The sequence below is a fragment of the Neophocaena asiaeorientalis genome, unplaced genomic scaffold, assembly GCF_003031525.2.
Source record: "Neophocaena asiaeorientalis asiaeorientalis breed wild unplaced genomic scaffold, Neophocaena_asiaeorientalis_V1.1 scaffold133, whole genome shotgun sequence".
NCBI classification, from domain to species: Eukaryota; Metazoa; Chordata; class Mammalia; order Artiodactyla; family Phocoenidae; genus Neophocaena; species Neophocaena asiaeorientalis.
Genome location: NW_020174429.1, coordinates 5,535,768 through 5,554,007, shown reverse-complemented (window position 1 = coordinate 5,554,007; position 18,240 = coordinate 5,535,768). Strand labels below are relative to the sequence as shown.

The following is an 18,240-nucleotide window of genomic DNA, read 5'->3' as shown; positions in this document are numbered from 1 at the left end:
GTGAAAGAATAAAACTGAACCCCTATCTGGTACCATCCGCAAAAATAAACTCAAAATGGATTAAAGGCTTGAACATAAGACCTGGAACTGTAAAACTCCTGAAAGAAAACTTAGACATTGGTCTTGGCAATGATTTTTTTGATTGGACACGAAAAGCAAAGCTAACAAGAGCAAAAATAAGCAAGTGGAACTACATCAAATTAAACAGCTTCTACAAAGAAAGAAAATGAAAAGGTAAGGGGAGAAAATTCTTACAAATCAAACATCTGATAAGTGGTTAATATACAAAATATATAAAGAACACATACAACTCAATAGCAAAAAGACAATGTGATTAAAAAATGGGCAGAGGAACTGAATGGTTTTTATTCCGAAGAGGGAATATAAAAGACCAACAGATAGATGAAAAGGTGCTCAACATCACTGATCATTAGGGAAATGCAAATCAAAACCACAATGAGATACCACCTCACATCTATTAGAATGGCTAAAATAAAAAAAACAAGAGATAACAAGTCTTGGCAAGGATGTGCAGAAAGAGAAACACTTTTGCACTGTTAGTAGGAATATAAATGAGTGCAGCCACTATAGAAAACAGTATGGAAGTTCCTTAGGAAATTAAAAATTGAACAATCATATGATCCAGTCATCCCACTTCTGGGTGTAGCCAAAGGCAATCAGGATATCAAAGAGATATCTGCACTCCTGTGCTTGTTGCAGCATTATTCACAATAGCCAAAACAATGAAAAAGCTAAGTTTTTGTCCAGGATGAATGGGTAAAGAAGATGTGAGATATGTATCTATCTATATTTATATCTATATCTACATCTACATCTCTATCTATCTATCTATCTTATTCAGCCATGAGAAAGAAGGACATCCAGCCATTTGCAACAACATAGATAGACCTTGAGGACATCATGCTGAATGAGATAAGTCAGACAGAGAAAGACATACATTATATAACATCACTTATATGTGGAATCTAAAAAAGCCAAACTCGTAGAAATAGAAACTAGAATTATGTTCACCAGGGGCTGGGGGTTGAGAGAAGAAGGGAGATATTGGTCAGAGTACAAACTTCCACTTATGAGATGAATAAGTTCTGGGGATCTAATGTACAGCACAGTGATTTATAGTTAATGATACTGTATTATATACTTGAAAGTTGCTAAGAGAGTAGCTCTTAAATATTTTTATTACAAAAAAGAAATGCTTATTATGTGACATGATGGGGATGTTGGCTAAGGTTATGGTGGTAATCATTTTGCAATACATAAGTGTATCAAATCAACATTTTGTACACCTTAAATTTATACAATGTTAAATGTCAATTATATCTCATTAAAACTGGAAAAACACATACATAAAAACAGATGAAATACCACTCTGGGAATTTTTCATTTCCAGCAACTATTTCTTAAAGATGAAAATGTATCGCTGAACTGATTTAATAAAGAGAGCTTTCATACAGTTATCGGTTATAAGGAAAATCAATGAGACATCTTTAGTTATAACCAACAGACACTTAAATAAGAATGTTGGAGGACAGTCACTTGCTTATTAACTTCCCAGTTAACAGAACAAATTAATTTCAAGCACCCATCACATCACTGTTTTACTGAAGCAGTTAATCTTTGTTTCCCCATGACTCCCCATACTGTCAGTGCAATGGACTGTGGAAAGACTCCTAGAAAATCAGTCCAAAAGCGTGTACATAGGGTCCAAAAAAACAGACGATGCTGGAAAAGAAAATTCTAGTACACAGGTCATAAGTATATCAATTTTTCCAAAGGATAAGAACACCAAAATGGCACACACTTGACAAGACATCCTTGGTATTATTCATTTGTTCTTAGTAAAAAGAAAGGAAAATGCAATACACTAACTTTTTCCGGCTCCGAAACCTCGGTCCACTGACAGTGTAGGGAACGGCACAGGCCGGAGGGTGAACTGTGGGTGGGGGTAAGCACACGTGGGCGATGGAAGGATTCCTGGGTACTGGGCACTTTCTAGGGTTGGCACAGGGATGGCACTCACGACAGCTGCAAAACAAAGATGTTATCGTTAGTATGTATAATTCTATGTATGCACCTAACAAGCAAAAAGGAAACGGCTACATTTTCACATCTTCAAATCCATGCACGTCTTCACAGTACCATGTAGGTTCCTTTACTTACCTCTCTTTCCAGAAAGTCCCTTTCTTAGCTCAGAAGAGATAACTCACTCTTTAAGAATCTTACCAGGGAGCATTACCCTGAGGTTTAAAACTTTTCATGGTTTCAAACAAGGAAATGATTCATCAGCCATCATAAAGCCATCTTAAGGCTTCCTGGCTTTTATTTAGTTTAGTTTAGTTTTTGTTTTAGTCTTTCTCCTAGGCAAGAATGATGACATTAGAAATTCTGTGTTACTCAGAAATGGAATATATTATATAGAGTGGGCTAAGAAAATGGGAATTTTCTATTAATTCCGTGAAAGAATGTAATGCTTTGGAGATCTATAGTCTGGAGAGAGAATAGCAAGTTATAGTCTAAATAATCACACAAACGATTTATATTTAAATAGAAAGAAAATACTTTCAAACAGCCAAAATAGTAGTACAACTTAGTGACACATTAATTTAAATGCGACTGAATGTTTTCTGTGAATACCAAACATGTTTTAAGTTATATTGACTTAAACCCACAGATGATATCTTATACAATATTTTCTAGGTTTAGTGAGCATTGTTCCATTCCATTATTCAAATATCTGTTCAATTATATCTTATTATGAAATATTTACTCTAAGTGTAGTCAATCTCCATGTTATAAAATGTTTAGTATTCCCTACCTCTCATTAACTAAAAATAAAAATTAAGCTAGCTACTGGTATGATCAATTTCAACAGTATATTTCTGTGTATAAAATTAATGAAGCTATTTCTGTTATATACTTGATTTTTTATTTAATTATACCCTAATGTCAATTGCTGGAGTTCAGCATGCACAGCAGTGCACATTTACCAAAGGAAAATCTTTTTTTTTTTTTTTAATCACGTCCCTCTTACGAAAGTAATTTCATCATCAAGATACAGATTATCTTGCACTATTGTTAGAAACAGATTTTAAAAACATTTTAACTTAAAAATGCAGATTAATTACATTAAATACATAACACTTTAAAATAAAAAGACTGCTTCTAGTAAACTAGCTCTTAAAACTGCATTCGAGAATTTATTTTTCAGTTTATTTATAACACTTCTTAAAGTGCCTATTAACATGTTTAATTGAAAAAGGAAGTTGGCTTTTTTTCAGATAAAAAGTTTTGACTGACTGGTTTGACAATGAAGACTAACTCTTTTTTCAGTTGGTTAAGTAATGGTTGTTTTATCTGAATCGAATAAAAATACGTATTAATTATTTAATGGGATAAAACATTTTTTCAAAAAATTATGTTAGTAAAGATATTTCAATGTTTCCAATCCTGTCTTAGTATATTGTATTAAACAAAGTACCTCTAAGTGAAAAAAATCTGCATATGTATTTTATAATTACTTTGTAAGTCTTAGTAAAGCTTTCTACTGTTGTATCTCCTAGAAAATTAGAAAGTAAGTAACTTGAATGAGTAATAAATACCTTTGAAATTTAGGTAGTTTCTAAAACTTTTACTTCCAGAAAAATTGAAGGAAGACATTATCTAGTTGTTTACTGAAATACTATTAAAAGTAACTTTGTATGAGAGTTCACAGAATAATTCTGGCATGTAATTTGGAAGGAGTTTGAATCTTTGAATAATTGCTATAAAAATCTCATTGTTATTGCACTTGCTCATACTTAATGCAAACAAGGTTTCTCAATGTTTAGATCAAAAAGAGAAAACATCGGAATAGAATTGATGCAGTAAGTAATGTTCATCCATGAATACATGCACTAGTTGTACAAAAGAAGCATCTTTCATGTCATTAAGTGATAGAATTCTAATACAATCTTATTTTATATACAATTGTGCAGAAAGTAATGTTAATACACCGAGAAGAAAAATAATTAGCAGTTAAAAGCTTGTGGTCACGTAAGTTTATAATATAAATCTAACATCTCAGTTTATAAAAATATTATGTTTCAAAGAAATAAGATAGATGATCGATCAAAGATAGTCATAAAAACAGATGACAACTGTATATTCTGTGGGGAAAGTGAATTGTAGGTACTAGTTCAAGGAAAAAATGAGTGATACAACTTTTCTCTGTAAAAGGGAGCTTCCTCATGTATTTTGTAAATGGATGATGTGGGTATCATATTGCTATGGTATTTTTATACTTTTGGCTTTATTTGAAAGAGTGGAATACCAGAAAAATTACATATTTCACAGATACTTAACTTATAATATTGTAAATGTTAAGTTAAAACTGTGTGTGGTGATACAAAGCTTTTCTAAATTATTTTTGGGAGGACTCGAATGAAAAACTGAGATTATTAAATGATATATAGCATCATAAATGAAGACGCTTTATAATCTATAAAATATTTTATAAAGAGTAAATTGTGGCTATACAAACATATGAACAGACTTTAGAAAAGGGAAAAGAAATAAAATGACAAGGAAACTTTTAAAAAGAATCAGAAATTCAAATCAGATACTAGCCAAAATAATTATAAATTCCCCAAAGGAAAAGGTTATAAGTTTATAGTCTTTGTGTCTGTCAAAGTATGGTGCTGGAGATACTTCATATTTTTCAAGTGAGTTAATAAGAAAGATTTTCTAGAAGTAATATTTAGAAATCTGTCATTTTAACCCATTGGAGATTTTTTACATGGTTTGATGTATTATTTAGTATCCTGATGTGTATAGTTACTCTGTTACTATAGTAATAATAATGATAATAATAATAGAGTTGAATACATTTGTAAATAAGAGTCATATAATAACGTAAAGTCCGTATTCATATAACTCAAAATCTGTCTCTGAAGCAGTTAATTTAATGAATTCACACATCTTACTGATCAAAATGAGATCACTGCATAGTCATTAAGGTTGACTGCCAAATTGCAAAGCCTTTCCTGTGTTGACAATTTTTACTCATAAATAAATGTGACAATGATAGTCTCCTTTAGATGCGGAAGGCACCCACTTGACAAATTGCGTACCTTTCTAATCAATACTGTTATGTGAATTTAACCAATCTTTTAGAATACATTTAGAAAAAAAATGTCATAAATATCTCCTGTTTCGAGCTGAATAAATTTGAATAGAGAAACATAAAATAATTTGGCAAGCCACAGATTCCGTATAAGTTAGAAAGCTGAGAGAACCCAAGAGACTAAATTTATATTCCAGCTCCAAGTCTTTCATTACTGAAGAAAAGAAATTTTACTTTTCATGAGTTTTGCATTTTGACTACTGACCTGGGTACAAAAGGTTTGCAAATAATAAAAGTTCTTTAAAAAATAATAAATCGGTTGTATGTCTCTGCACCTCAGAAATTCTCATTCTTCTATACCCTGACATGAAATAGAATAGTCAGTATTCCAAAGCTTTGGTTTTGAAGTATTTTGATGCATGATTCATTTCTAAAACGGCACAGACATCTACCCTTACTTATAAAACTGTTGTTGTGAAACTAATCATTCGGAAATAAGTTGGATCCAACACTGTGTATTGAAGTGCATTTTGGTATTTTCCCTCTACATGTCAGTTTTGAGAGCCAGAAACACACACACATACACACACCCTCACACTACAATTCAAGGCATTCACTGCACTGCTCTGTTTATGTAAAACAGCTCAGAGAGCGATATCATCAAGTATTTTCAATAAATCTCTGCTTTGTGGCCGACTATGACTAGAAATCTGTTCTGACACAGCTTGCTGACAATTGAATTTATATGTCATACTGACACACGAAGATTTTTCAAGTGGAAATTCCCTCACCAAATTAGTTAGTGCCCTGAACAGGGCATGTTGATATTCAAAAACTTTTACAACATTTTAAAAAATGTTAGCACTAAACATGACTGATAGGAAATCTAAAGTAGAGATTTTATTTTTAAAGCTACAATTTTAAGAAATAAAGCTCTCTGTAGAGATTTCTCACCATGATACTTGACAGATTTGAGAGATTTGTTGAGGAGGAGAGGTGGACAAACAGAAGAGTAAAGATAATATTTTGAAGTGCAAAGAGTTTAAGTCAAATGATTTCTCATTCGGCTTCTCTTTAGCATCTCTTTATATTGGCAATGGCCTATATATACTCTGGACTATTTGGAAATGTAGTGTCCATAGCCCTTGATAAATATTCTAATTTCCTTCACATTTTCAGGTGTCCTTTAACAAGCAATTGTCACTGGATGTCCGCCACAAGTATCCACAACCTCCACCTTTAGGAAAATACTGAACATTCACAATGATGTGTTCGGCAGTTATTTTTAAAAAAAATTTTTAACATCTTTATTAGAGTATAATTGCTTTACAATGGTGTGTCAGTATCTGCTCATAGTGGTAAAGAGCCCAAACTGAGGTCAAACTGCCTGGGTTCACTATCCAGTTCTGCCACTTGGTAGTGAATAAATGTCACAGCCAGTATCTAAGTACCTCCCACTGATTCTCTCCTCATGTCTTCACATCCCTATTGGTGTTTCCTGCCACATTTCACCAGGGTTGGTCTGGTGACCAAAGAATGCAACGGAAGTGATGGTATGTCACTTCCAAAATTAGGTTAAATGAGATTTCTCTCTATCTCTTTCTCTTTCTCTTTCTCTCTCTCTCTCTCTCTCTCTCTCTCTCTCTCTCTGATAATTCACTCTGGAGGAAGCGAGGAGTCATGTCTTGAGGCAGAACTGCCTGGCTAAATCACTCCTGTATTCCTGACCCTCAGAAGCTGTTGAAAAAAAATAAATGGCTGTTTTATGTTGTTACATTTTGGGGGTAATTTGTTATGCAGTAGTGGATAACTATACATTCACTTGAGAGGGTATATATGCTCTCTGTTTCTTGGTTTTCTCATCTGTAAAGTGGAGATGATCATGGTACCAACTTTATGGTGTGGTTCTGAGGATTAAAGAGATTATCCACATGGAAGTGCAGCAGGGTGAGGGGTCAGGAGTCAGCACTGTGGAAATATGGGTTATTGATATTAATCTGCTGGGTTCCTATAGATGTGCCCCAAGACTGAGCTGAATACCATTCAATAGGAAGTACTGTTAAAACAACCTTCTTATATGTCTATGACTTTGATTATGGTGATGGTTTCATGGGTGTATGCATATATCTAAACTTAGTAGATTTGTATAAATTAAATACGTACAGTTATATATATATATATAGTTATATCTCAATAAAACTGTTTAAAAATAAGTAAAAGTTTAAAAAATATGACCACTTAAAATATAAGCCAAACTTTTCCAAAGATACTGACAATTATTGCCATTATAGTTCTATTAAAATGCTAATTCGTTCTATTAAAAAATACCATCTTACATTTGAAAGAGGAGTACATTAAGTTAGAGGAAACTAAATAGTGTTTTTTTAACTCAAATTTGAACCTGAGGGAAGTACGACACTGTAAGATTTATGAGATTAGAAAGAAAAGTTCTTTCTCCGGAGGAAGAAAATAACTGGAATTATGATTATAAAATCAACCTGGTTCAAATCCTGGTTCTGTCATTTAGGAGCTAAGGGAAGGCTCTTAGTTTATCTAAATCTATCCAGCCAGCCCACTTTTCATGTGGTCTTCGCACACTTTACAAGATGAGATACGATGTGGAGGTGACTGCACTAGTGACTGCCACAGGGCAGCTATGAAAACGTCCTAAGAGCAAATGTGAGCAGGGAACCTTAAGACCCTTACAGCCTCCTGCAGCCTTCACTCACTTCTCAAATGAGATATGGCTCTGAAGTCCAGAAATGTGAAATAGTTGTGAACATCTGAGAGTACATTTTGACACCAAGGACATCAGACAGATGAGACTGCAGGAAAAGGAGACTCTGATCTGGGGCTAGAGGACTCCTTTGAGATGAGCTTGAAGCATCACACAGCTTCCTTCTCTGCAGACCAGTGACTTTCCCAGGACACTGTGAGCCCATCTGCTTTAATCTTTTACAAGTTACCCCAGACCGCCCAAAAGACTTGACTCAGATGAGAAAGATCCTGGAAGAAAAGATAGTGCATTTTGCTGTAGAAACCTCTAAGATGTTAGGAATTAAGGAAGAATTGGGTGACATAAATCTGAAAAAGTGAGGAATCTTCTAGTCCATCCGTGTCGCTGCAAATGGCAATATTTCATTTTTTTATGGCTGACCTAGAGAACATTATACATAGTGAAGTAAGTCAGACAGAAAAACACAAATACTACAAGATATCACTTATATGTGGAATCTCAAAATAATACAAATGAATCTATATACAGGACAGAAACAGACTCATAGACATGGAAGACAAACTTATAGTTACCGAAGGGGAGAGGGAGGGAGGGACAGATTAGGAGTGTGGGATTAACAGATACAAACTACTATACATAAAGTATGTAAGCAACAAGGATTTACTGTATAACACAGAGAATCATATTCAATATCTTGTAATAACCTATAATGGAAAATAATCTATAAAAAAACTGAATCACTTTGCTATACACTTGAAACTAACACACTATTGTAAATCAACTATACTTTAAAAAAAAGCAATGGAGTTTTTATTTTTCATATTGCTCTAGGAAACCTTTCTAAAAGCTAGAGTACCTTTTGTACTCCATCATTCAAAATTCTTCCACCAACTCTTTGTCAGGTCCCTTCTGGATTATTCCTATATCTCTGATAACCAAGCTATTTTTTGCCTTGTAAAATCCTCCCTACAAACACAATTCTGTATTCCTCATATGTACCATCTTGAACTTAAAGGCCATGTTTTGACCGTGTCTGCACAATCTTACTGACCTGCTGATTTGGATATCCAGTGGAATTAATCCAGTAATCCAGTGTAATCCAGTGGAATTACTAATCAACAAACTTTACATAAAAATCATTTGCTTGTAGAACTATCAAGAAACAGCCTCTGTGCTTTCAACCCATATTTAGTAACAACTGTTATACAAAGTCATTTACACAGCACTGTGGGAATTATAGGGATACATAAAAAATAGTCCTTCTGCAGAAATTCACAGTAACAGAAGGAATGAAATATAACGTTCAAGACTCAAAGAATAAAAACTGATCTTAATAAAGTTATCAAATATTGGTTGGAAACATATACTAGGTAATGATATCATTTCTAATGCAAATTTAAATGAGCTCTGAACTTTCTGCACCTTGCCACTGCTCCCACAGTTCTGAAGAGCTGAAAATTTGTATGCACTTGTGTTTATGGTACTAAAAGAATTGTTTGCACTTATTACTCTTAAGGAAGCATTCTTCGTCAGATGCGGGAATCCACAAGGTGAAGGAATAAATGTTCCAGAAGCCCATTGAGCTGGGACCAGTCTTAAGACACTGGCTTCTCACACCACGTATGTAACGGTCAGACAAAGATTCTGATTTGAAATCAAATATTTCAGAGATTAGGAAACTGGCCTTTCATAGGCCAGTCTCTCCCAGTGTCCATCTGTGCACAAGAGAACCTCTGGTAATACAGCACCTCAAGCTAAGAGAATTCCAGTTTTTAAAATCTTGCTTTTTCCTCATGCGGCTTTATTTTACTTTTCAATAGCTTCTTTGTTTGAGTTTGAGTTCTGCAGTCAAGTGATTAAAGCAGATAGTGGGAACGGGAAAAAAAAGAGTTGACGCTCATAGTGAATGTTCTAGAAAGCCCCCAAACCAGTAGCCATAGCAGCATCCAAGCTATCCCCAAAGCAAAACTGTATGCTTTTCTTTGCCTCAGTCTTTTTAATAGCCTCTAGTTTAACTTTTTGAGATTTCTTTTTTTTAAAGGCGAATTTTACAGTTTTCCCTCAAATATTTACTAGGAAAGAAAAAACTGAAAAAAAAAAAAAAGGAATTCAAGAGGCTTTTACCCAGCAAAACTCTCATACAGTAAATTATTAAAACTGTACAACTGATGTGATCTTACAGGGTATCCGCTTCCGTCTACATATTTCCTAGTTCTGATTCCTCACCTCTCCTGTATTTTACAGAAGAAGAAAACACAGGTTGAAAATGGAAAGGGAATCTTTCCAAGGCCAAACAAATAGTTAGGTTCCATCGAGTAATAAAATCCTGAAACTGTAAGAAAATCTACATCTCTCCAGAATTGCTCTCAGCAGAGAAGTTGCTCACCCAAGGTTACACCTTACTTCCTAGGAGCCGCCTGCATCAAAGACTACAGAACAGCCCCTCCCCTCCCACCTCATTTGGGACAACACAGAGGACAATTCCAGCACCACAGCAACCTACAGGGTCAGCTGAGGCCTCCATCAAACTGCATCATCAGTTCAATATCTCCATCCCAGCACCCTGCATCCTTTACCCTCACAGGTGTTATTCCTGAGGCACTTGCTAATACATCTCCTGTTTTCCAATCTCTATTCAGTCTGATTCCTGGAAACCCAGCATATAACTCTTACTTATCCTTAAGAAATTAACGAGAGTTATACCTGAAGCTTCTGATTTCTTGTAATTAATTTCATTTTTAGTAAGAAAAACATTTAAAATAATTCTTTGGCCATCGTAACAATACTCACTTTTTGCTACCATTTTGTAGGAAACAACACTCGACTGGGGAAATCAGAATATCCGGGGTCTTTTCCTGCCTATGCTATCAGCTGGTATGCTTCTCATGGGCATCAGCTTACTTAGCCGTGAAGTGTGCTCAGGGGTGAGAAGTAGCAGATACCACATAATGTTTTCAACCATGAAGTATATTCTTAGACAAATAAACAGACTTTGTACTTCAATGAAATTAAATACCATTTCCTGTGGGTTTTAAGAACTAAAAAACACTTCAGGCAGTTTATATTTTATCTGGTAATTACCATTTCATAGAACATGGTGCTATAGATATAGCTAGTGGGAAGCAGCTGCATAGTACAGGGAGATCAGCTCGGTGTTTTGTGACCACCTAGAGGGGTGGGATAGAGAGGGTGGGAGGGAGGGAGACGCAAGAGGGAGGAGATATGGGGATATATGTATACGTATAACTGGTTCACTTTGTTATAAAGTAGAAACTAACACACCAGTGTAAAGCAATTATACTCAAATAAAGATGTTAAAAAATGAATATAAATAATATAAGGCATCTTTATCTTTAGAAAAGCAGTATACCATAGAGGCTCATAGGCTGCCCAGTTGTGTCCTGGAGTAAGTTTCTTAAACTGCTTGAGTCTCTGTTTCCCATCTGTAAAATCAGGATAATCTCACCATGTAAGAATATTGTGAGGATTAAATGAAATGATAATTAGCAAGGTAGTCAGCAAGTGAATAATATTTAGAAGTTCTCAATGCTTGTTAGATTTCATTTCATTCCTCTTTCTTTCTAATCACATTATTTCCTTTCTTGTCTAATGAAAACAACTTTAACTGCCCTTAGTATACCAGAAATTTTATTTTATTCTATCTATTACTGCTAAAAAAAAAGAGCCCTAAAACACTGGAGTGTTATAAACACAAGGCATTCTTTTGTTTTTCACACACACACACTGTATTTTATTTTTACAAGAGATAAATAGACTGACACCAAGCATTGTAAATGGATGACCACAACAAAAGCAACAATGATTGCAATTACCAAACATGAAACACCCTGATACTATGTCATAATATTGACATTCAGTCCAGTAATCTTCCACTGTAACAGCTCCTTTACTTTGCGGTGAGAATTGATTTGTATACACAAGGCAGTCTTATAATACATTTATTTATTCATCCAGTCATTCATTTGACAGATATTTATTTATTTAACTTTTTTTTTTTTTTTTTTTTTACTATTTATTTATGTATTTGGCTGTGCCAGGTCTTAGCTGCAGCATTCAGGATCTAGTTCCCTGGATCAAACGCGGGCCCCCTGCATTGGGAGTGTGGAGTCTTGGCCAGTGGACCACCAGGGAAGTCCTGACAGATATTTAGCAAGTACCAATTTTGTGCTAGGTATTGAGTTATACAATGTGTGTCTATGAAGATTAATTAGATAAATTCCCTCCCTATCACATGATACACGACTTCTTAGAGGAGAGAAAATTTGGACTTGAATACCTAAGCATATGAGGCAGTACCATGTGGAATTAATGCCTCACAAGTGTTAAAAAGAAAGGCCATTCAAACGTGAGAAAGGAAGCCCTCATTTCTGGATGGAATAATCAGAGAGGAAAGAATTTATGAAAGCATCAATATCTCTCTGGTCTTTGAAATATGCATAGAACTTTGTTAGAGATAGCTACCGAGTCATTCCTAAAGGAAAAAAGGTATCCAGAAGGAAAGTCAAATAAAGGGCAATGCATGTTTGTGGACTGGTGATTAGTCTGGCTTGGCAAGCGTCTAACACAGCAATAGGAAACTAGAAATGTAGGCTTAAATCTGGTATGCTGAGGGGTTTGTCATTTTTTCTTACAAGGCAGTGAGGAGCCATTGGGAAAATTTATGGAGTGAAATACCATATTTAAGTTGTTTTAGGAAGAAATTTGGCAAGCAGGATACAAAGAAGTCCAGAAGACACAACAGAGAGGAAGATTAATTTTAAAACTGTTTTGACAGTTCAGGTGTGAGGCCATAAAGAGGAGAATAAAAATAGGACTCTTGGGAATGGGAATAGAGCCAGGGATTCAAAAGATGTTGTGGAAGAAAAAAAAAAAAAATCAATGGGATGTGGGAACTTATTAGATAAGGAAGTTATATATGGGAGAGAAAGGCCTACAAGGATTCTGAAACACAATGATCTTTAAGAAGAAAGCTACAGAAAATTGGCACAGATAGAACTTAGTTACAAGAGGAAAGTGACTGGAAGGAAAAAAAAAATAGAAGCAGCTAAGTGTACAGTGTCTCTCTATGTGGTGAAAGGAATGAAAGAAAAAGGACAATAGCTTCACAGAGGACTGCAGCTGGGAGCATAATGATTAAGAGAGCAGAACTCTGAAGCCAGTCCTTCTGAGTCCAAATTCTGGCTCTGCCACTTACTTGCTGTGTGACTGCAAGCTAGGTACTTAAACTCCCAAGCCTCAGTTCTCTTATTAGTAAAACAGGCATAAGAATAGTTATCTACCCCATGAGATGAACAGTTGGCATTTATTATAAACTCCATGTAAGGTTTTACATTTATTATAGTAAAATTGAGAGCTATATTGAAACACAGAGGAAACATGACATACAGTAGGTAGAAAGAAACAACCATTAGTTCGTTCATTTGTCTAAATTGTATCGAGTGAGTGCCTACCATGTGCCAACCTTTGTTCTGGGTGTTGAGGATGTGAAGTGATGAAAGCAGGCAAAATCCCTGCCCTCATAGAGCTCACTAAAATACAGAGAACAAATAATAAACAAACAAACACAATAAAGCAAGTAGGATAGTGATATACATTAATTAAGAAAACTGAAGCAGAAATAAAAAGGGTTGAGAGCGACCAAGGATGATATTAGGCAATGGTCAGGGAAGGTCTATGTTCTTTCATGGTGGTGGCAGTTGAATACAGACCTGAATAAAATGAGGGAAAAGCCAAGTAAACATCTACGAAAAGAGATTCCAGACAAATAGGACAGTAACTGAAAGGTCCCTGAGTTGGAATGTGTGTTCTTGTCCAAGGAACAAAGAGGAGAGCTATGTGGCTGAAACAGATGATAGAGAAGAGTAGCAGGAGGCAATGTGAGGGATATGCCAGAGGCTGGATCACTTGGTGCTTTATAGCACATGGTAAAATCACTGGATTTTGCTCTACATGTGATGGGAAGTCAAGAGAAATAACATGATCTAACTCATATATTGAAAAGCTGCCGTGTAGATAACTTACTGGAGGGTCAAGAGCTAAAGAAAAGAGAACAGTTACAGGTTTACAGCTATAGTCTATAATCTATAAGAGATGGTAGTGGCTTGGATAAGGTCAGAACAGTGGAGATGGAAAGGAGTGGTCAGATTTGGGACAGGTTTTGAAAGCAAGAACTATAGGATTTTGGTGAAAGATTGAATTTGGGATGTGAGGAAATCAGGATAAAGAAGTATGAAACTAGAGTTTTTTAACAAGAGTAAATGGATGAACAGAAAGTGGATGTATTGAATGGGAAAAATAATAGGAGGATCAAGTTTGAAGTTGGGGAGAGGGAATTATGGAAGGGCAAGATTTCCATTTAGAGCATACATGGCTTGCCTATTAAAGAGCCATTTGGAGAAGGTGAGTCAATATTCTATATGGATATTGATGTGGATTTCAGGAAGAGAGTAAACTAGGGATAAAATCTGGGATTTGTGAGCATTTAAGTGGCACATTGGTATTAGATGACAACATCTAAGAAGCTAGTGTAGATAGAAGACAGCAGCTTGAAGTCTGAGCCCTAGGGTACTCTCTGACTTTTAGAGACTGGGAAGAAAAGGAGGAATAAGTAAAGGACTTAAGGAGTCCTTAAAAGGAGCAGCCAGGGGAATAGGGAGAAAACCAGGAGCATTTAGAATACTATACCCAAGTGAAGAAAGCATTCCAGGAAAAAATAGTGAGAAGCTACGTCACATTTCGCTGAGCATTGGAGAATTGACCATTTGGTAAGAAAATGTGGAGATTATTGATAATCTTGGCAACCATGGTTTCAGTAGAGGGACTGTGGAAATTCATTAAAACTAATAAGGAAAACTAAAAGAGGAAAAAGTAAGTATAGACAACTTCTAAAAGAAATTTTCAGGAAAGGGGAGGAATGGGCTTCAGATGTAAGGGCAAGTGGTTCCAGGGAAGATGCTTTAACACAGGAGTTATGAGATAATGTTTATATGCTTATTGGAGTTATCAGTAGGAAGGAAAACTGATGATGCAAAAAAAGGAAGGGATAATTACAGAAGAGTCCCTAAGTGGGGACGAATGGATGTCCTCAAGGGAAAGAGCTGGCCTTACATAGGAGGAGAAACAGATCAACTCGGTTTGATGGGTAGATAAGGATGCCATTTTGAATCCTTCTCTTTTCTTGGTGATATAAGAAGCATGCTTATTAGCTGGGAGTGGGGAAATAAGAGAGGTATCGGGAGTCAGAAAAGTAAGAATAGATATAAGACATTCATCTTTTAAAGTGAGACAATGAATGATTAAGAGAAGTGAGTGGCATTTCCAAATAGATGACAGCTCACCTTGGATTTGTGGTCATAAATACCCAGTGAATAGGTTATGTGTTTTTCTCCAGATAAATTCAGCTGTTAGGGTACACGGTCAATGTTGGTAGAGGAGCTGACTTAATCAGGGTTGAGTTTTTTTAGGTGAGTATGATAGGGAAGAAGAACCAAGGGAGATGAGGGTGTTTGCAAGGAACTGGAGGTAATAACTGATGATGGATGGGAGTTGAGTTTGGATGGAAGTAAAAACATGAGGAAGATGAGGGACAATGAGAAGGTTGCAGAGTTAATGGATTGGAGGTCCAAGTGGGATTGAAAAATTGTTGGCCAGGGGGCAATAAAATAAGTGGCAGAAAGTAATACGGTGCTAGAGAAAGGGGTGATAGAAACTGACATTCTGCAGCGGGTGCAATTATTGGTTCAGTGTGTGACATGGAATTGATGGACCGAGGTGGGAGAGAGCTAATATTGCAGGGAATATAAAGGAACTACTATCACATGGATTATCTGCATGGATATTGTAATTACCAAGATTGATCATAGAGGTAATTGGAAAGGAAGTGATTCCCAGATACTAATATCTTCAGTGAATGTGGGAGTATGACAGAAAACTTTAACAAGAAGGAGGTAGTAAGTGATTATCTCAATATTTGTTTCAAGGGTACTAGGTTATTTAAGTCTGAAAATCCATGAAGGTGGTCATTAGAATAAGATGAATAATGACAAAAATTTCAACTCTTTTTGTATCAATTCATATTTCTTATACTTTCTTAAATATGTATCAAGTGATTGCCAATAGGCAGATCATTTGATTGCATACAACAAATACAACAATAACAGAGGGAAAGTTCTAACTTCCAAATATAAGTGATATAATTTTACTACTTCTTCATCATGTCCATTTGCCCAGAAAGTTCAGGGAAAACTTAATTAGGTTTTGATAATTGATAGAGAAAAGATACAAACAGAAAGCACCTGACTGCTCCATTGTGGTACCAATCGTTACTCACCAGGATTGTTGGACTGGGCATCCATAGGAATCATGAGCTTGGCCCGGGTGGCTCGGCGTGCAGCCAGTGACCTCTCCAGGGTAGACATGGAGCTCCCTGCTTCTTCTGTGTCTTGACCTAAAAGAACAACAATACTCTTGAGTGTTAATGATGCAACACTTCATTTCTAGCCAGGAACGCCAATGCCTTTTTCATTTCATTGATGTTTTAAATAATAATATCTAGTTTTTCTTGTTACCCAATCAATATGTTCTCATTGTAAAAACATTAATAAAATTTACCATAACCTCATTACTCAGAAAGAACCATTATTGTTTTATTTATAATTTTTGCATATGTATGTATATGTGAAAGCAAGAGTATATATTAATATATTTATTTCAAAAACGACATTATACTATACATACTGTTTTGTAGCCTTCTTTATAAAATAACATAAAAACCTTTCTCTGTCAATATGTGTCCCCTGCATCGGCAGGCAGACTCTCAACCACTGCGCCACCAGGGAAGGTCCCAGTAATATAATTTTTGTTTTTTCAGTAATATAATCTTTAACAGCTCCATAATATTCAATTGTATGAATTTACCACAATCTTTGCAACTTGTACTTAAGCCCCAAAGACATTAAATCTTATTATAAAAACACAGGAAATAAACTACATTCTTCAAAAGTACAGCTAGGTGTCTCTATACAAATTTATTATAATTCTATAAAATGTCATATTAAAGAGTCATAAAAAATAAGAAAGAGCGATACATGCATATTTAAAAATTTAATAAAAATCTGTTGAAAAATAAAAGTGAAATTCTGAACACTATATATCACTAAAAAGTATATGATTCATTAACATGAAGTTTGGTCTTTTTTTTCCTTAAGTGAAGTATAGTTGATTTACAATATTATATTAGTGTCAGGTGTACAGCATAGTAATTCAGTATTTTTATAGATTATACTACATTAAAAGTTATTCAAAATAATGGCTATAGTACACTGTGCTATACAATTTATCCTTGTTGCTTACCTATTCTATACATAGTAGTTTGTATCTCTTAATCCCATTCCCCTATTTTGCCCCTCCGCCCTTCCCTCTTCCCACTGATAACCACTAGTTTGTTTTCTATATCTGTGAGTCTGTTTCTGTTTTGCTATATACATTCATTTGTTTTATTTTTTTGATTCCACAAATGAGTGATATCATACACTATTTGTCTTTCTCTGTCTGACTCATTTCACTAAGCATAATATTCTCTAGGTCCATCCACATTGCTGCAAATGGCAGAATTCCATTCTTTTTTATGACTGAATAACATTCCATTGTATATGTATACCACATCTGTATCCATTCATCTGTTGATGGACATGTGGGTTGCTTCCATACCTTGGCTATTGTAAATAGTGCTGCTATGAACATTGGGTGCATGTATCTTTACAAATCAGTTTTGGTTTTTTCTGAATAAATAGCCAGGAGTAGAACTGCTGGATCACATGGCAGTTCTATTTTTAGTTTTCTGAGGAACCTCCATGCTGTTTTCCACAGTGGCTGCATCAACTTACATTCCCACCTACAGTGTACAAGAGTTCCCTTTTCTTCACATTCTTGTCAACATTTGTTATCTGTAAATTTTTGATGACAGCCATTCTGAAAAGTGTGAGGTGACATCTCATTGTGGTTTTGATTTGCATTTCTCTAGTAATTAGCAATGCTGAGCATCTTTTTGTGTGCCTATTGGCTACCTGTATGTCTTCTTTGGAAAAATGTCTATTCAGGTCTTCTGTCCATTTTTTGATTGGGTTGCTTGTTTGTTTGTTTGTCTTTTTGATATTGAACTGTATGAGCTGTTTATATATTTTCGATATTAACCCCTTGTTTGGTAATATTATTTGCAAATATATTCTTTCATTTGGTAGGTTGTCATTTCATTTTGTCAATTTGTTTGTTCATTTTTTTTTTCTCTGAAAAAGCTCTTAAATTTATTTAGGTCCCATTTGTTGATTTTTGCTTTTATTTCTTTTGTCTTAGGAGACAGGTC

General features: G+C 35.1%; 1 protein-coding gene across 1 annotated transcript in view; it reads right to left on the bottom strand.

Annotated features, from left to right (window-relative positions):
* Positions 1-18,240, bottom strand: part of DCC (DCC netrin 1 receptor) — a 782,001-nt gene that overhangs the window by 57,758 nt on the left and 706,003 nt on the right. The window contains exons 27-28 of the mRNA XM_024756807.1: positions 16,210-16,326; positions 1,891-2,046 (exon numbers count right to left, since the gene is read on the bottom strand). Of these exons, the coding sequence (XP_024612575.1) occupies positions 1,891-2,046; positions 16,210-16,326 (273 nt within the window). The remainder of the gene's footprint in view (positions 1-1,890; positions 2,047-16,209; positions 16,327-18,240) is intronic.